This window comes from Pantherophis guttatus, chromosome 1 (assembly GCF_059756535.1).
Source record: "Pantherophis guttatus breed Tessera chromosome 1, ASM5975653v1, whole genome shotgun sequence".
In the NCBI taxonomy this organism is placed as follows: domain Eukaryota; kingdom Metazoa; phylum Chordata; class Lepidosauria; order Squamata; family Colubridae; genus Pantherophis; species Pantherophis guttatus.
In genome coordinates, this window is record NC_142063.1 from 79,395,625 (window position 1) to 79,416,465 (window position 20,841).

General features: G+C 39.8%; 1 protein-coding gene across 2 annotated transcripts in view; it reads left to right on the forward strand.

Moving 5' to 3' along the window:
- ALX4 (ALX homeobox 4) overlaps positions 1-19,743 on the forward strand; it is a 77,027-nt gene extending 57,284 nt beyond the window's left edge. For both annotated transcript variants that reach the window (XM_034417410.3, XM_087876903.1), the window contains exons 3-4: positions 7,292-7,420; positions 12,973-19,743. In XM_034417410.3, the coding sequence (XP_034273301.2) occupies positions 7,292-7,420; positions 12,973-13,296 (453 nt within the window). In that variant the 3' untranslated portion in view covers positions 13,297-19,743. The remainder of the gene's footprint in view (positions 1-7,291; positions 7,421-12,972) is intronic.
- The last annotated feature ends 1,098 nt before the right edge of the window (positions 19,744-20,841 follow it).

Below are 20,841 nucleotides of genomic sequence, written 5' to 3' on the forward strand. Positions count from 1 at the left end.
ATGAATGGCCATGGTCTTGTTTTCTAAACCATGGCTACTGAGCCCGAAAGCTCATCACTGCTTAGTTGAGAAGTATGTTTGTTGAAATGAAATAAAGGAAGAGATGAGAAATTGACATGGTGTTGACAGTAATATCAAACCTAAGTCTACCCCTTTTTAGATCTCTGGACCGAACTTCAACAACTTTATTTGAAAACTCCAGAGCACCCAAATTCAGCTTGGACAGCCCGCCCTCCCTGCTGCCCTTTTAATGTATCTCAAAATCAATTGGGTTAATCCTTGAAAATTGTATTGCATATAAAAATTGTAGCACATATGAAAAATGTAATTGTGCATTGTCCAGACTTGCTCTCTGATATGAACTGTCTCCAAATTTGATATAAAATAAATAAAATAAAATCAGTTGCATCCTAATTGTAGACACTTAGGAGGGATGGAAGATTTGTCCAGCAAACAGGCAGAAAACGAGTGGTGAAATGCAGTCAGTTCTATCCGACTCGGGCAAACCGATAGCGCCAGTGGTGGGAGGCTCCCCCCACCCGCCTGGATGTCATCACGTCCCATTTTTTATACTCTGCCCATGCACAGAAGGTCCTGTGCATGCACAGGGGTATCGCGCGTGAGCAAAGCTAGTGCACGTGTGCTCCCGTTTGCAAACTGGTAGTGAAGGTAAGTGGATTTCACCCCTGCAGAAAACCAATTATTTTTCTAGTTGTAGGGCAGTGACATAAGTTTACGTTCTTGATTTGATTGTCTTATTGGACTCCTCTTCTTTAGAGGTTAATTTAGATTGCTTCCTTACATTGCAATGGGTTAAATCAGCCAGGCTGTGTCAGAGGCTCTCCTATTCATTCTGCAGAACAGAATTGTGGCATCTGCTCCGCAGACTTGCTCTCAGTGCAGCACTGCATTTCCTCAAATACCTGATCATTCTGAAATGGAAAATGAGATCTGGGTTCCCTCTCAAATCAACCTACTGAGAGGTCCAAGGTCAGCGTCATTCCTCTGAAAAGCTTAACCTGTGCATATGAAAGCGGCTTTGATATTTGGGTTTTTACACATATTGCCGGCACAAGCCTTCCCGTCAAAAGTTGCTGTTAAGGTTTCTCCTCGCCTTTGGGCATGCCTGGACAGCCTAGAACAATTCTGCAGCACACATCATGCATATTCAGGAGGACCTTCGGGAATGGTTTACACTGACAGGGAGAAATGTGTTTGCCATCTATGGAGATGGGCACATCTGCATAGCATATGTTCTGCTCCCCGCTGAGAGCACCCTCTCTACCTGTTACCCACTCCTTTTCACATCAGTCAGGGTCAGCATCCTGGACTCTGCATCTGCAGATCAAAGATACACGGGCTTGGCCAAGCCTGCAAGTGGCTGCCAGCTGGACTGTTTACAGGAGGGGTCATTGTCAATGTACGGTGAAGGCAAGGCAGTCTAGCTAGGGTGATAGATACTTTCAGCCTTATTGCTTAAGCTGTCTTTTTTTTTCTTCCCTTCATAAGTGTATGTTCCTGCGTCATCATCATTGATGTAGCCCATTCTTCCCTCCCACCAGCATGCTCCCTGTTTGATCTTGTAGTCTCTCGGAGTTCCTGTCTAACTGGTAGGGAATCATCATTTCTGGTATAAAGTACAGGCCAGGCCAAAATAATTGCCATAACTCAAAACGCTACAGCTGCCAGACAGTCGTTACAAATGCAGTCCTAGCCATTACATACAAATGAGTGATGCTGCTTGGATAAGCAACAAACTATCTCATCTCCCCGTCTGGGGAGGTCAATGAGATGCTTCTTGCCAACTTCAAGCAAGCAGAAGGAAATCTCTTCTCCCAGATCAAAGTGAGACACTGGCAAGAATGAATCCAGCAGTTTAAAAGGGAAGTCAGATTCTAAAAATAGGAGAAGGGATGACAGAAAAGGGAATTGATATTCTCCCCTATTGTAGAATAGAATAGAATAGAATTCTTTATTGGCCAAGTGTGATTGGACACACAAGGAATTTGTCTTGGTGCATACGCTCTCGGAGTACATAAAAGAAAAAAATACATTCGTCAAGAATCATAAGGTATCAGTTATCAGTTCTAAAAAGGGATTGGGGCAAGAAGAATATGCAAAACGGCAAAATAGGAATAACAAGAAAATAATACATGGCAACATGTCCCAAAGGGGCTTTTTCAAGAGGCAACTGAACTTTCTGTTTTTTCTTTGAAGATGTTTTGCTTCTCATCCAAGAAGCTTCTTCAGCTCTTCCCCACCATCCAGTCAGAGCTGAAGAAGCTTCTTGGATGAGAAGCAAACAATTTTCAAAGAAAAAACAGAAAGTTCAGTTGCCTCTTGAAAAAACACCTTTGGGACAACCATGACCTGGATGACTGAGAATCTCCATAGACACATGGCAACATGGGAAAATATTCACTGAAAAAACCAGGTCAGTTCACATACCTTTATACATCTGTGTTACATAATTGTTTTATGTTTCATGGGGTGTTTATTCATCTCTTGAGTTCTATTAAGGGGACTAATGAGGAACAAACACATGTAGAGCAGACTAGAATCTAAAAATTTCACTTGTGCAAAGAAATGCCCAGATCTTTATTTTCTTATTGTTATGATTTATTATAATTATTGTCTTTTAAGTTATTACCATCACATTATATCAGGAGCCTCCAAACCTGGCAACTTTAAGACTTGTGGGCTTTAACTCCCAGAATTCTCCAGCCAGCAATACTTTTAAAAATAAGAATTCTAATAGTATTTTAAGCGCAGTTTAATTTCATTAAACTGAAATTAATCTTTTTTAATAGCTGACTTGCAGCAAAGGATACAAATTATGACAATTGATTAGAATCCTGATTCAACTCTTACTTTAGATTCTTTTTTTATTATCGATAATTTAGCTTTATTATACCAATAATGTATTATGACAGTTCAGTGTTTCTGGGCTTAGAATTTTAAACCTTAAAAACTTTTTACTGTATGGGGATATAGGAGCAGTTATAGAGCTAGATATGGTGAAATTAGCTGTAGTTTTCTCTATTATGACATTGATGATAGCTATCAATTTATATAGTTTGAAAAAGCTGTTTATTATTGCCTAAATTATGGGCAGCATATGTTAAATGTCAGTTGCTGGAGAGCAACATTAGGTGAAGAATGTTACTTTCTTGTCCATATGATAAATGTCTTATATGTGAAATAGAATTCTAGCTTAAATAAACATTTGGTCTTATCCAGCTCTCAACAGTAAATCACATATATAATACTTAAAAAGTGAGCTATAGCCTACAACTATTCAACTTTTGGGGGATACATCCCCAAAATTTGTTCTGTTGGAGTGTAGATATTATTTGAGTTTTACAACTGGCATTCTGGTCATGTTTGGATTTGGGTTTTTTTTTCCCCCTGCATGAAATAGTAATAGCACTATTGTTACTATTAATTTTCCTTATCATGTGTCTGTATGAGCAGGAGAAATGAGAGATATATTGTGTTTTTATGAGTGCTGTCACTCATAAAAACACAATTTAAATGACATCATGGGAAAGGAAGGATACGATATGATGGCATCAGATGGTGGAAGGTGGGAGCTGCATGTTACGATAGGTAAGGAGAGAGCAAAAGAACATTTTAGTTATCGTAATCAAATTCAAGTCTCCAAAACAACATGAATTGTAATTTAAAGTACTGAAGAAAAGAGCAGAGATTATTGTAGAACTGCCAACTGTACACATTAAGAAATTCTGGAGAACGGCTAGATCTCAGAAGACTGAAGGAAAGGAAAGACTGAATCTGTTTTCAAAAAAAGGACTCTGTGAAGTACAGTTCTTTTAATTTGATGTCTATACTGCGCAAAGTCCTCAAGCAGATAATAATTAAATAATATATTTGTAAGCACTTGGATAGGAATGCAACAGTTCACAAGACCCATCATGGGCTTGTCACAAACAAGCCAGGCCACATTAGTTTTAATTTCTTTTTTGACAGAGCTGTTCGCATAATGGATCAGGGGAATATCATGGACATAATATATTCAGACTTCAGCAAAGCATTCAACAAAGTATTTCATGATGTGGTACCGGTCATTGCATATCATACTGAGGAGGGAATTGTTGTGGGCCCGCCCTCTGAGCCTATCTCATCGGAGGAAGAAAGCTCCGAACATGAGGAAGACGAGTCAGCCAGGCCTCCCTCTCCAGGCCCCTCCCCTCTGGCACTGTCTCAGGTGCCGGCCGAGGGAGAGGAGATTAGCCAGGAGCCAGGTGTCTTGGATGAGAGCGAAGGAGAGCCATCATTCCTGCATGCACGCCAACGAAGGCGTGATAAACGGTTGCAGCAGTTAAGGAGGCGTGCTAGGGATTAGAACTGAGTCACTGGACCACACCCCAGAGAGAGGGTGGTGGCTGGTAAAACTCCGTGACGAACAAAAACTAACTTTGGCTAGTCACTTGAACAACGTCTGAAGCTGCCGAAAGGGATATTGTTTTGCTGGACTATTTGCAATGCGTATGTTATGTTATCTGTTGCAGTAAAAGCTCTTGGCAGACGGTGATTATATTGCTGCCAAGTTTGAGATAACGACCTGTGTGCGTGCCAAGTACTTTCTTAACCCTCAGCTGGCTGTGTTTGTGTGTGTGTGTGGACGGGGACAGATCAGGAATGGATTTGTTCTCTGTGGCCCCAGAGGACAGAATCTGAACAAGTGTGTTGAAACAACTGGAAAATAATTTCAGGCTTGATATTAGAAGGAATTTCTTGATGGTTCAAACTATCAATTAGTGGGGGGGAAATTGCCTCATGAAGTGAGGCCATTCATTTCATTTGTCTGAAATGCTTAAAGGATCCCGTGCTGAGCAAGGGGTATGATTAGATGACCTCTTCCACTTCTAGATTTCAGGAGCAGCATTTTTCCTTCAAATTATTATTATTATATGGGTAATCTACAATTAAATTAATTGTTCCCCTTATATACTCTACCTTCATCTTTGTTGTTTTCAAGAGTTTTCCATAATTAATTAATTAATTTCCTTAGTTTAATTAATTAAAGAGAACAATTAAAACTTGAACCACATGTTTTCTGAATAGTTTTTATCCAAGAGCTATAATTGCACTCAACAATGAACTAAAGGGCCACCATCAGTGAGCTGTTGGACAGTATTACTTGGTCTGTTGTGTGGGGTGGGGAATTTGTGGTGGGTGGGAGTGTGTTTGGGGATTGTTATGTGTGTTGGACCTGGTCTTTGGGTATTAAATGAATTTCGTTGTATGGGTATACTGTGTATACACGTACAATGACAATAAAGTTATTACTATTATTCTTATGATTATAATGATGATGATGATGATGATGATGATTAATTGACTTTCTTCAGCAAAGATTCTTGGCTTTTCTTAATGTAATCATTCAAACCATGCTTTTTTTCCTACCACATCAGTAGAAGTCCTCTATCCTTTAAGCTCTGGGCAAACATAGCCAATCTATATGATTTTTGGTTGCAAAGCATAGTGTCTGTTCATTTGGATTTTAAGTTATTATTATTATATTTGTTCACAACAATGTGAAATCACAGCTGCCAGTTCTTTAGCTGGTGTGGCTTTCATATGCATCACATTCTTCCCAAGAATCTAGAATGTCACAATGTATCAGTTTAATATATGTGTGGATCCCAATAATGTGATCTTTGCAATTGATACATGGGAATTTTGTCAATGAGCAGATTTTCTAAGAGGTTGCCAAGATTTTTTGACATTGCACCCTATGTGGGACCAAGATAGTCACTGTATGCCATAATCTTTCCATTTCGATTTTCAGATCTTGATACTTTGTGATCTTCTTCAATTTTTTATCTTCAATTCTACTATCCTCTAGTATTGCCATATCAATTATCTATTCAACCACAGTTACATCTGGTGCATTGTGAGCCAAGACAATACTACAATATTTTAACCTGTCCTTTTTTTCCTATTTCTTCAAGTCTATGTTCCCACTATTTTTTCAATACTGATACATAATCATTTTCCAGTGAATCATTTTGGCAACTGTGCTATGTTGTTGTTTTGATCTTGCATGAGCTGAGTATATGATCTAGTATTTCTTCTGCTTCTTTGCACAATTTGCTCTAAAAATCATTTGCTCTAAAAATCATTTGCTGATTTTTCAGTACTGGCTTTGATTGCATTAATTCAAATAGCTTGCTGTGAACAGCTAAAATCAAGCCCTCAATTTCTTTTTTTAAATGTTCCATTTGTAAGTCATGGCCAGGTTTTATTTTTATGCCACCTTCCCCTCAATCTTTTGTAGAAATTGACTATGTAATGTGTTTCCTTGCCAGCATTCTGTTCATGCTTTTATTACATTATTTCAATATTCACTTTTTGTTTCCTATACATTGTTAAGTTCCAGTTTTTAACTTGCAGCAATGTTTGTTCTTTTATATAATCAGGCTAATGCATGCTTTTCTTCTTTGACAGCTTATTTGACCTGAAGTAAACCTCTGCCTCCATTTTATTATTATGTATTCGAATTGGTGCTGACTCCTGGTCATTGTCTGGATTAGTCCCTGGCTGTTTTCTTGGGAAGCTTTTTCAGAAGGGGTTTGCCATTGCTTCCTTCTTAGGGCAGGACTAGTACTTACAGACTCACAGTGTCTAGCCTGATGCCTGAATCACTACAGCAAATTGGGTCTCTTCAAATTATTAACTACCAGTAGCTAAACAAAATATTTAAGGAGGTGCTTCATAGCATGATTGATGAATTTCTCTTCAAATAGTTAAAGTAGCCTCATCATTGGAAGACTTGAAACAACTACAGCTTGCTGTTGCAATTCACAGTTTATCCCCTTATTTATTTATTTATTTATTTATTTATTTATTTATTTATTTATTTATTTATTTATTTATTTATTTATTTATTTGGCTTATATGCCGCCCTATCTCACAATGGACTCAGGGCGGCTCATAACAATAAAACACAAGCCACAATAAAAATAAAGACTAAAATCTAAAAAATTTAAAATTAACCCATTAAAACCCTTAAAACCCCATCATCAGACCAGGTCAAGCATGTAGAAACAGCTATTTTGCTTTACTTTCTGCAAAGGATGGTTGCTTTAATAATTCAAAGAGAGGTGATTGATTTGTGCTTGTATGCATTGTAAAGCACCCCTTTTAAATATTCTACACTGTCTATCTGTCTGTACTATTTAAACCTTCTGAATGAACTGTCTATAGAAAAATGGCACTTATTGCTTCTTCTCTGATGTGGATTTCTTGGTGCTGATCTCCTCAGGTTTGGTTTCAGAACCGAAGAGCAAAATGGAGAAAACGAGAACGATTTGGTCAAATGCAACAGGTTCGCACACATTTCTCCACTGCCTATGAGTTGCCTTTGTTAACCCGAGCAGAGAATTATGCCCAGGTAAGTGCTTTTCATCAACACACCTGTCGTGAACCTCTGATAGTTTTATCAGAGGTTCTGTTGTAAACCAAATGAGGTTTTGCTAGGTGAAATGAAAGTTTAAGGTTCAAGAAATGAACACTTTAACCTTTTCCATTTTAACAGTAATTTGTTTATTTATTATTTATTACATTTGTTTGCCACCCATCTCACCACAAGGACAGTACTCCACAGTAATGGAGAAATGCCGAGGTGATTTGGAGAATATGTAAACCATTTGGAGTCCTTAGCCAATTGATTGATTGATTATGAGCCATCAAGCTGGTGTCAACTCTTAACAATCATATAGATAGATTTTTTTCCCATAATACCCTAGTCCTTCAGACCTTCCAACAATGCACCCATTGCCACTGCAACTGAGTGCATCCATCTTGCTATTAGTTATCCTCTTATTTTCTTTCCTTTCACTTTTCCCTTCAGTAGAATCTGCTTCAAATAACTAAACCTTATCATAATATGTCCAAAATATGATAATTTGATTCTGGTCTTTTGTGCCTTGAATGATAAGAGCCATTGTGGCATAGTGCTTAGAATGAGGTATTGCAGGCTAACTCTGCTGACTGTCAGCAGTTTGATTCAGACTGTCTCAAGGTTGACTCAACCTTCCATCCTTCTTAAGCCGGAAAATGAGCACCTGGATTGTTGGGGGCAATATGCTGGCTCTGTAAAGTGTTTAGAGAGTGCCGTAAAGCACTATGAAGAGGTATATAAGTCTAAGTGCTATTGCTATAACACTTGGTTGATTTGTTATATGATCCATTTGTTTGTTTTCTTGTCTGCCTAAATCCATAACTTTGACAGAATTCAGTCATATGATCCAATTATACCATTTATCTTGTCATGTAACCATTAGCACATCTTGATGAACTAATTAAGCAAAGAAAAAAATGTACCATGAAAATACCATGTACACCACAAAAGATGTACCATGAAAATACATCATGGTATATCTACAAGCACCATACACTCTCTATTTTCTGGCTGCCAATATTGTGTCCCAGTTTTGTGGAAGGTAGGGTGAAGAGTCTTTCTTAGAAGCTTACCACAGACTCTATAATGGCAATGTCCATAATATGGCATAAATCCTTCAGTAGCAATCCTTCTGCTATGTGGGGCCTGGAACATTCATTGGAATGTTTAGCAACACCAGAAGTTCTTTGCAGATAAATTAACTTTAATACTCTCTGAATACAGATTCCGAACTTTTTAAAAGTAGTACAGACCTGTCAGTTTAACAATCTTTGACTTCAAAAGAGTTATTTAAGGCAAGTCATTATACATGAAAGACCTTTAGTTCCCAGACAGAGAATACTTTAGGTAACATTTTGGGGTAGCTTTTCCCCTCTTCTGTCTCTTTCATATCTTGGTTTTATCTAATACTTAAGCTCCTTACATAGGACAGAATGTCTATAAATAAAATAAAATTGGATAGGTTTTGTTCTGAACTATTTTTAAAAACAGCATATTTTAATAAAGACAACGGAAAGCTGGAGTTCCATTATTTTCCCCCCCCTCATGACGATTCTAACTAAGATTGCATCCAAATTATAATCATAATTTCTCTCCCCCCCCCAAAAAAGCTGGTCTCTCTGAAAATTTCACAAATGCTTTCATTCAATTCCCAGAGTTTAAACTCACAAATACAGTATGCATTTCCTAATAGCCCACACAATGTCCCTCCTCACCTCCAAGCCAAAAGCCCTTATCTTTTTAAGCTTTTCCTTAATAAATTAAACTTAATATTCTGATCCTTTTGAAATCTTCTCAAGCTGTGTAATATTATCCTGTTTGAGATGAAAACAGCTAAAGTTATACTTATGGTTATCATATTTTCCTGGGGAAAAAAAATGGTAAACTTAAAAAGTGGGGGAGGGGCAAATCTGAAAGTTCATAAGGATGAAAAACATGTTTATGTTAAATTTTGCTTTACAAACGAAAAAGACCAAAAAAACCCACCCTATTCAAAAAGCATATTCCAATAAAAAATATCTTAAAAGCATAAGAATCTCTTCATAAGCTTCCTCATAAGAAGCAGGTGTTAAGAAAGATTTCTGCAATCAGACTATGCATTAAGTGGTACAATTTGCATGGTAAAAATTAAATGACCAAAAATAAAAGCCAGAACTGAGTTTTTGAAAAATAAAGCTGAATGACAGCTTTCTGATATAAAGGACATATGGTCACTATAGTTCTACTTCATATTGTAAAAGAATCGAATGTGTGTATATATGTGTATATGTATGTGCATATGTATGTGTATATGTGAATATATATGTGTGTGTGTGTGTGTGTATACTGATATATATATATATATATATATATACATACATACATACATACATACATACACACACACACACACACACACACACACATCAGGATTCTTGCCATTTTATGGATTGTATTTTGATCACCTTTGAGTTTTACCCTATTGCTCTCACAATAGCTACCACTTATCTGTAGCCTGCCAGAAGGAAAGGTCAGAGCAGAGCCAAAGCAAATGATGATGAAAGGCTGAGAAAGGCAGGCCTGTTAGAAAACTGTGTTTTCCTACTTTCCATCTGGATCCTCTCCTCTTGCTTGCTTTCATCTTATGCTCTTCTCATCTTCACACCTCCTTCTCTGCCTTTCCTTCCTCCCTTTGGGCATGCTGAATCTGGACTTCCCCAATCCTTAGTTACTGTAAGAAAATTTCCCTTTCATATCCTTTTTTTAAAAAAAAGGTGTAGTAGGGGCAAAGGAGTGCTGGAGTAGGAATTTCATGATAATTTCTAAAGGATCGCTTAGTCTTTGCTATTCTTTTGCAGCAAAAACAACAAAGAGTTTTGTGACTTGGCCTATATATGCATGAGTTCGTAAGATATTGTGGATCATATTCCACTTCCTCAGATTGATGGCGGGGCAGGAAGAACAGAAGGAAAAGAAATAAGAATGATGAACTCTAACCTTCCCAAGCAACACTTGTATGCATTTATAAATACAATACTCTTTTGTCAAAAATATACTCCATGCTTCTAGAAAGGTGAAATCTCAAATCTCTTCTTCCATAAACCCTCAAGGTCATCATACGCTGTCTCTATCCATACTCTAACCACCCAGAGTCAGTTAGGTGAGATGGGTGGTGAAAAAAGTGTAATAAATAGAATAAATAAATAAAATAAAATTTCCTTCTTGTTTTGGAGGTAGCAGCTCAGTGGTTTTCACTGCCACTACTTACAGTATCTTCCACCACGGAGTCTCTCACCAGGTGCCTCCTCCTAACCTTGGTTTATGAGAAAGGTAGATCTTTGTGCTATCTTTCAAGTAATAAAATGGTAAAATTTGAGTTTGGGTGGAGGATGAGGAAATGGCCCTCCCTTCCTTGGGAAACAAGCCACTTTCAGAAGAGAGAAATGAAATCAGGCTTTATTGTAAAATATATATATATATTTAAAAATAAATTTAAATAATAGTTTAAAATATGAAATCTCCCCTTTAATTTTAAATACTCACAAGGCACACATCCAATAGCGAAGGAGATGAAATACAGCACTGTTCAGGTTGTAGGAAAACAGCAGGTTGATATAAAAATGAAAAACCACAAAAGTGTACTGCATCCAGCAGATCATAAGAAACAACTGGTCCGCTGCAAATAGGATTTCTCTGTCCAAAGTCTCAGCAAAGAGATTGGAAGATTCCATTCACTTATTTATTTCCAAATGTGTATGGCTGCCTAATTCTATGACAACTCTGGGTGGCATGAACTATTAAAACATCCTGAAATAATAAAGAACAGAAAGAAGAGCCAAACGCCCAGGAAGAGTAAAACAAACACACCCCTCAATCAAAAACATACCACAAGGGACATATTATTGTTTCTGTTGTTGTTTTTATCATCATCATTACAAGAAAAGTTTTAAAGATGTTTTTTTTTAAAAAAAATACATTTTCTGGAACATACCTGAAATATAATTCAGAACAGAATCCCTTACTTTGTACAGAAACGTAAAAGCAGAGAAAACTGGTTTAGCCCAAGTGCAATCAAACAGAAATGAAAGACATATCGCATTTCTCTAGTCATTTACCTATTTCTTCCAACTGAAATGAAAGAATCCTGTTTCCTTCCCATATTTCTCTTTTTCCTGAAAATTCCAGACTTGGCCCCATGTTTTCCCCGCTTCCGTCCCCATCTTCTCCTTCAGTTTCCTCCATAGGAAACCTTTGTTTTTTAAAAGATTCACATTTTCTATGCTTGGAATTAGGGAGGAACTGGGGTATCTTTCTGGGTCTACCTGGGGAAAAAAAGTATTCTTATGAAAGTATGTACTTTGTGTCTGAGCAAATGCAACACGTGGCTTTGGAACACAGTGATGGTCATAAATGCAAGGACTGGTCCCATAGCTGTTTTTTTTTTATATACCATCATAAATTTGGATAGTCACGAAATAAGGCAGTCTGAAAGTGAGGACTATTTCACACAAGACCCTCCCAACCATGCTATGGCATTGACTAATCCACATTTGGTCATTTACATATTTCTGAACAAGTGGAAAATCCCAACAACATCCCGTTTACCTTTGCATGGATATCTAATAGTAGCATTTCCATAGCAACCCACTGTAGCGCTTGTCCTGCTATCTATGGCAGCTTTTTCACAGTGAACTTTGCTGTGCACTCAAACTGCACATTTGCATCTGGGTAAGCATAGTGGTGTTTGCTTATTTGGTTGGTGATGTTGCAACCTAAACTACAATGAGGTTTGTTTGGCTAAGCCTCTTTATTAGGACTAAATTTCCCCATGACAAGCAATAGCACTTAGACTTATATACCGCTTTACAGCATTCTCTGAGTGGTTTACAAATGTCAGCAAATTTCCCCCAACAATCTGGGTCCTCATTTTACCAACCTTGGAAGAATGGAAGGTTGAGCCCATCAGGATCAAACTCCAGGCTGCGGGCAGAGTCAGCCTGCAATATTGAACCACTGTACCACCACAGCAATTGTATCCACCCATTTCCTTTAAGTTCATCCATCTCTTATACCTCCAGCACTAAAAAAAAAATACTTACATGCTTCTTTTATTCATCATCATCATCATTTTAGCCATTGTCTCTCCACTGCAGGATGAAGGTCTCTTCCGCATGTTTCCAACTCAGATGGTTCTGAGCTTTCTTTTGCCAGTTGGGCCTGCTATACTTGCTTCTTTTATTCTATACAGGGTTAGCTTGACTGGAAAAAAAAGAGATACCGTGTTTCCCTGAAAATAAGACCCTGTCTTATATTTTTTTTGAACCCTGAAATAAGCGCTTGGCCTTATTGCCATGAACACAAAAGCCCAATTGGGCTTATTATCAGGGGATGTCTTATTTGGGGGGGAAAAGGGTATATTATGCACAATCTGTCCACACCTTTAGAAAAGTCCTGCTCTTGAATTTTTCAGCACGGAATGAGCCAAGGTGAACTAATTTTACTTTCCTTTTTTTCTTTCTTTCGTTCCTTTCCTCCCTCATCTCCCCCCACCCCCCGCATCCCAGATACAGAATCCTTCCTGGATCGGCAACAACGGTGCCGCCTCCCCTGTGCCTGCCTGCGTAGTGCCCTGTGACTCGGTGCCTTCCTGCATGTCTCCCCATGCTCATCCCCACACCACCGGAGGAGTCTCTGAATTCCTGAGTGTCTCTGGTCCGGGCAGCCACGTGGGGCAAACGCACATGGGCAGCCTCTTTGGCAGCGCTGGCATCAGCCCCAGCATCAATGGCTATGAGTTGAACGGCGAGCCGGACCGCAAGTCTTCCAGCATTGCAGCCCTGCGGATGAAAGCCAAGGAGCACAGTGCTGCCATATCATGGGCAACATGACAGGGCTGCTGCTTTTGCCCTCGAGAAACGGACAGCTCAAGCAGGACAGATGACCCAAATCCTCCGCTCTTGGACTGGGGGCAGTGTGCACCCTCCTCAGAGGTCTGAATGCAGCACTTTTCGCTTCCTTAGGGAGAATGGCATGGTGCCGATTGCCGTATTTGGAGTGTTTTAAGCATGTAGGCCTTTCCCCCCCACCACCACCTCTCTTCCCAGGAAAGAAATGTGGAAGTCAAGAGGGGATATTTCTCCTGCATCAGACAACTTGAGTTTTCTATTCCCCTTATGCTGTTGTTCTCCTGATTGCCAGTTTGCCATTGTTCTTGCTCTATTTAGCATGAAAGCTGCCTCCCACCAAGGCTTCCATCATGCGATCGTTGGCCTTTTCCACAGAAATATCGGGGTGGGGATGAGGGAGGATTCCAAAGTGTGCCGTCTTTTTTTTTAAATAGTCCTGTATTTTCTCATGACATCCTCCCTCCCTTCTCCCCTCCCCCCTTCACATTTTTGACTACAGAAAGTCTATTAAAGTGAAGGTTGTGGTGGGGGGAGAAATAGCTACACAGGGTTCCTTGATTGGTAGCATTAGGAGCCCTCCATCTGGAAGTTCATCTGATTTCTTTCTCTCTCTCTCGCTCTCTTTTTGTCAAACAAACAAGAAAACAAAGGCCAACCCACAATTTCTGGCTAATTGCTCCCATGTGAGCTCTTTTGAAACCCTCATATTTTAATGGAACAGAAGGGGTTTATATATGATCTCTAGCACCAAAAGGCATGTGGTTGCTATCACTGTAGATGGCTGGTGCCAAAGTCTGAGGAGACGGAGTGCATTTTGATTGGGGTACCCTATACCAAAGTTGCCATACTGCAACAGGAAACGTGTCCACACCTTATCTTCCACGTGAATTGTGTGTGTTGCTGAGTTGCTTTATGTCATTTTTCTTTTATCCTGATGTTTTCCTCCCTTCAATCTCCTGCAGTGCAATAATGCATAGCCAAGGGATGCAATAATGAAGGCTTGAGTCAACTGTGGGTTCAATGAAAGGCACTCTAAGAATATACTGTCCCTAAACAGAAATGTGGGGGGCAGGGCGATGACTCAGTGGTTAAAGACGTTGAGCTTGTCAGATAGAAAGCTGACAGCCTGGATTCAGAGTGCCACACGATGGGGTGAGCTGAGCTCCCATTATGTGCCCCAATTCTTGGCCACCGAACAGTTTGAAAGCATGCAAATGCAAGTAGATAAATAGGTACCGTTTCAGTGGAAAGGTAACAGCATTCCGTGCACCTCAGCTAGTGGTGAGTTGCCCCCGGTTCGGACTGGTTTGCAAGAACTGGTAGTAAAACCAGTGGGAGGCTCCACCCACTGACCCCAACATCATCAGGAAGCTTCTGCGCATGTGTAGAAGCTTCTGAGCATGCGCACGCGCGGTCCCATTGCAAACTGGTAGTAAAGATAAATAGAACCCACCCCTAGCCTCAGCGTATAGTCATGCTGGCCACAGAGGTGTTTTTAGACTGTTCTGGCTCCCTTGGTCTAAGAAACAGTGGTGAGCACCGTTTCCTAGACATACCTGGACAGAGGAAACCTTTACCTTTAAGCAGAAATTACAAAAAGAGACGTACATCACCATAGGGCCACTTTGTAATCATAACCCCATGAACTGATTCTGACAGCAAGCCGAGGACTCCCAGGCTGTGTAAACCAAATCAACCTTTTTTATATGCTACCTAATGTTTGAAACACTCTGACTCTGGTACCCCATCCCCATCACACCAATGCATTTATTGCAACATCAGTAAAACCAGTTGTGGAAATTAATTAATAATTAATTAATTAATTATCCATAAATTAAGGGTTGCCTGATGTTTGGTTTCAATGATGAACAAAACAGGGAGAAAATCTGTGGGCAATAAAGGAAAACGTCTCCTAATTTTTCACATCGGCCTGCTCTTGCAGTTAAACTCATTTCTGAAAGAAGACCAATTTATAGGATTTACTATTTTAGATTGATATTTGACATGCAAACTTTGGAATAACTAAAGAGTTTGATGGTTCCAAATAAATTGTCTGCCCACTGCCATGAGCAATGCACCCACTTCAAATATTGCCTTTCTGCTGTCGCTATCAAGTTGTTCTTTCTTCAACTCCGGTTCCTCTCCACTCAGTGGAAGTAACTCAAAGGCCTATCTTGAAGAAATAAAGCAAGAGGGTTGTTTTCCCCCTCTTAGTTGGAAATTCTTTTTTTTCCAGCCCAAAGCGAAGTAGCAGACACAGGCCTGCCTCATGTTGTTCCCATTCATCAGGATAATCACATTTTCCCAATTTCCATATGTTTGCCCTCTTTAAAAAAGGATCAAAGAGGATTTAGGTCCAGCCAAGCTGAGATTCTGTTCAAAAAGCTGAAACGGTGCTTGGGTTTTGCGGTTTCTCCAACAGGCATTCACATCCACTAGAGGAGAGAAACTGAATGCTTAAAGCTGTCTTAACTGGCTTTTAAGGAGTGTTTGTTGGGTTAGTAACTACTGGGCTTTCCTTTTCCTGGCGAGCGGTTGCTTTGCAGGCTTTGCCATTCAGATAGTGTAGCTTTTAATGGGCTTCAGAGGAAAAGCAAGACTTTCACCATCGTTAGGGCACAAACCAGTGGTGGGCTCCTCCCGGTTCTACCCAGTTCCGCCGAGCCGGTAGCGGTGACGATATGATGTCACTGAACTGGTTCTGTCCCCCCGCCCCCCCAAGTTATTCTTACCTTTTATTTGGCCCCACCCCCAATCTATTGCTGCCTCCTGAGTCCCAACTGTTCGGCTAGAAGGAAAAAAACTGTTTAAACTCTTGCTGCGGGGCTTCAAAGGGCCGCCCTACAGCTGATCAGTGTTAAAAGGCAGTGTGGTGGTAGACTGGTGCCTCCAAAAACAAATGAGTAGACCGGTGCCTGCAAAAATAATTGGGTAGACCAGTGCCTCCAAAAACAAATGAGTAGACCGATGCCTGCAAAAATAAATGGGTAGACTGGTACAGCTCTGCAAGCAGTTAAAAGCCTGGTAGACCAATACATCTGCTAAATCCTAAAGAATTGTCACATGACCATCAAGCCACGGCCACAAAATAAGCCACGCCCACAGAACCAGTAGTAAAAAAATTTAGAACCCACCCCTGGCACAAACATAAACCCACCCCGGTGGGGGTGTGTCTGATGTGCATATGGCCATGCTATCATGAATGTGCACCTATAAACCATGCTGGAAAGAGAAACCTGCAGCTGGGGATGCAAATAAAGAAATAGGCATAATATACCAAGTACATAGAATTCCAGAAGGACGAAAAACTCTGTGACAAATCTGAAGAGGGGCAAGAGAGAGGATGCATTCATTTGATAGGAATGGGGTAGAAAAAGCAATGGCACACTTGTGGGTTAGGGAGGCATCTTCTCCTCCTCTCACATGCATTGTTAATCCCAGAACGTTTCTTAGGAGCCCCGGTATTTCTGACCAGCTGTGGGAATAAGACACCTGCCTGTAGCATGCAGAGTAAAAAGGCCTAAACTTTTATGCTTTTAGAGACCCAGGTGCATTTTTCAAGTCAAAACCCACATTTAAAAAATATTTAAAAAAACAAATTAGTCAATGCTCTGAAGTTCCATTGGATTCAGTGGGAAGGCAAAACATCGTTAGACTTGTTGCCCCGTAGGGTAAGTATGAAGAAAATGTTGTAAGCTATCAATAGTAGTGCAACCTTCAGAAAGGCATTTCAAGTCCTCATAAAATGAAAGAGCAACCCTTTTATACATGTTGTGCTGTGTTTAAAGACTGTCCCCCCCACAAAAAAACTCCCACCATTCTTTTTTCTTTCTTTTTTTAATCTATGAAGTCAAGATTGAACCATCCCAAGCAGTGATGTCATTACTTTCCATGACTGGAGATCAATGAGCCATCAAATGATTTTAAGGCTATCCATGAGAATCAGACCCTGAACACTCATGAAAGTGATGATGACATGATTGCATAACAGGCATGATGATCCATGCCTAATCATGTTTTTGTGTTCCTGAGTGTGCATTCCTAGGAAAACACATTTGTGTGCATGCTGACTCCAGGTATGTTTATTTTATAACAGCTAGGTTTGCCATCTTTGGAATGAAGGAGAGGATCACTCATAACAGGGAGATGCTAGCTCGCTAGGCCCAAATTTCTTTGTTTCAGCTGGTAAAAAGGACTGGAAGTAGAATCATGCTGCTACTTGAGCTGTTCAGGCTAAATCAGCAGCCCTTAAAACTGCCATTGCAGCTTTTCAAAGCTTTAAAGCAGACAATAATAGTTTTCTTTTACTATCTGTTCATCTCATGTCAATGTTAGTTCCCAAGTGGCTTTGAATGTGAACAATACAAGTGTACATCAACAACATATACTTCAAAAGCAGGGGTAAGATCCAGCAGGTTCCGATAGGTTCTGGAGAACCAGTAGCAGAAATTTTGAGTAGTTTGGAGAACTGGCAAATACCACCTCTGGCTGGCCCCAGAATGGGTGGGAATGGAGATTTTGCACTATCTTTCTCCGGCCATGCCCACCAAACCACGCCCACAGAACCGGTAGTAAAAAAAATTGGATTTCACCACTGTTCAAAAGGTGTTTCAGGATCTCTGTGATGTTCAACCCAATATGATCCGTATGCATCAATTCCTTGAAAAACCAATGATGGAATAGCCCATTATATTAATTCTCCGCCTTCCTCTCAATAATAGGCAGAATTACCTAGGAGTCTTTGCCCTTTACTCCACAACACTGACTGACAGTGAATGATGGACAAAGAAATGATATACATATGAGAAACATGGGAAGAGAGGAGAAATTCAACTTAGGAGTACCTTGTGCGTGTGTGCCCATGATATCAAACATAGCATTTAACTGTATCATAATGTCAGTGAAAACCTTTTGTTGAAATGCCTCCTGAACAAGAGAACTCCATTGATGGCAACAGCACAAGATGTGAGGCTATACGGAATATTGATTGTGAGCACCAGAGGCTTTCTGAATGCTCAACAGCAGCAGCTGGTTTTCAATTGTCAAACTAGGAGGCCAGGAGGTTGGGTAGAGGGAGCAATTAATAAGAAATTTCCTTGGGGAAGAGGAAAGATGGGCCTATCTTACCTTCTATTCCAATGGTAAATGCTGGTAAAGGCAACAAAGCATAGTGGTGTCCAACCTAGCCAACTGTAAGACTTGTGGACTTCAACTTCCAGAATTTTCCAGCTGGCATGGCCTGGCTGGCTGGGGAATTCTGGGAGTTGAAGTCCACGAGTCTTAAAAGTGGCCAAGGTTGGACATCTCTGGGCTAAATGAAGGAGTTAGGGAGGTTTTTTTTCCCTTGCTTTTTTTTTTTTACAGGGCATTCTTGTATCTGTCTTTTTTTTTTCCTTTCACTCATTTAATGATTTTGCCTTGTCTCAAATCATACCCCAAGGTTTGCAAAATTGCAAAGCATTTTGAAAACAAACAACAGTGAAAAAAGGTAGTTTCCTGGAAAGTGGTTTGAAAAAATAATCAACAAGACACAGCTGCTGAGAACTTTGTTTATTTTGCTGCTTTGACTGACACAGGAAAAAAACAAACATTTGGAGGTTGTTTTTTTTTTAAAAAAAAAAAAATCAGCCGAAATGGAAACTTAGATGAAAGCTTTTTCACTGCTTTCAGCTTCGTGGCTGGCATTTCAGGGAAGTCAAGGTGACTTTTTATCCTGCCCCAACTCTTCTTAACAAATTGTGGACGATCCACTATCCAGTCCTCCTTCCGCATAAATAGATAGTGCTAGGACCTTTGTACTACTGATCTTGAAGGGCAGTTTTCAATGTGTAATAATATATCTGTTTTGGGGTGTGCAGTGACTGAAAAGGAGAATGGGAGAAAAAGAAATCATAAGAAAAAAACCTCAGTCAATTGCATCGTTGTAAAATATTGTAACCTTGTATAAGTGCAACTTTTTTTTCCCTTTAGCTTTATGGCCTGAGGCAGAATATATGAAAATATACGTTCAAAAATGTTGACAAGTAAAGCAATGGATTGAGAGGAAAGCCTACAAAATTGCAGTGTGAGGTTGTGCCATACAATTTTACTGCCTATACAGATATGTACTGCAAATTCATTACATTGTAATATTAAAAAAAAAAAAAAGAACAGATTGCTTTGTATCTTGTCTTTCTTTCTTGGTTGCTCTTTTTTTTTCCCCCTTTAATTTTTGAGGGAAATAAATCATTGCATGTATCAACTTTTCCTGTCCTGGAGCTGAGGGTGGTAGTGTGAATTTTTTTTAGTGCTGCAAACAAAAATTAAACAGGCAAAAAATTGCTGGAAAAGAATGAACAAACATCTAGAGCGCAGGCAGAGGAGAGCCACATAAATATTATTATTGTTGTCATTCCTAGTTGCAATAAACTGTCTCTTCTCTGCTCTGAACTGAAATCTGTCTATTTTGTGCCTGACTCATGGCAAATGAAATGCGATCAGAGGGGGGCCTCCAAAAGCTCATGTTAATTGAAGTTGGCAAAAAATACTAACAGTGCCCTTTTGAACTGCTGACACAGAGCAGAATGGATTAAACAAGGCTAGATTAACAACAGGTGGCAGCTCCCAGACCTACTGCCTCTAGAGAGTCTTAGCAACCAAGAAGCAATGATGAGAACATCCTAGAGGCAAAGTCTGAGCAGCCAATAAGTGGCTGGAAATTAGACTGCTGGTAAATTAAGGGACGATTTGATCACAAAACTATTTTTTCCAAGTTGTGGCATAGGATTTGGAGGTGGCATTGCTATTCACAAATCAATATTCCAAAACACATGTATCCTTGGAAACAGGTCCAGGCTGGTTTACTTATTCATTTTTACAAGCCAAACTTAGCTTTAGTGACTAAAAATAAGATAGGTGTTTATTCTCAGGACTCATCTATGAAACAATATACAACTAATCACTTTTGACAGTTGTTTTCCATTAGGTTCTCGTCCAGAAGTTGTCATGGGGCCATACCTGCCCGTGCTGTTGAGGCTACTGGTCTGGCTTTGGATAGGGAATGACTTAAAGCATCTTGACTACCTTAGATCCTGAATGCAACGTGGAGACGCATCTTTCGACCGTAGGCAGTTGGATGAAATGTGGTTACCATGTGGGGTGGGGTGGTCCGCCTGTTTAATTTGGGTCAGAGAATTATTCCTTTCCCTGTCTACCAATTGTCTACTAACGGGTCTCTGCATTGGACAGAAAAGGGACAACTGTTCATGAATGCCTAATATTAATATAACACAAAGCTTAGCTTTTGGTCTTTTAGTCTCATCCTTTATTTATTTATTGAATCCTGCATTATTGTTTTTATAAATAACTCAAAATGAACATACCTAACATGCCTTCCTCCCTGATTTTGCCCACAACCACCCTTTGAACCCTTGGTCTGAGAGACTAAGTCACCCAGCCAGCTTTCATACCTAAGGCAGGTCTAGAACTCACTGTTTCCTGTTTTCTAGCCTGGTATCTTCACCACTAGATCAGTGGTGGGTTCCTCCT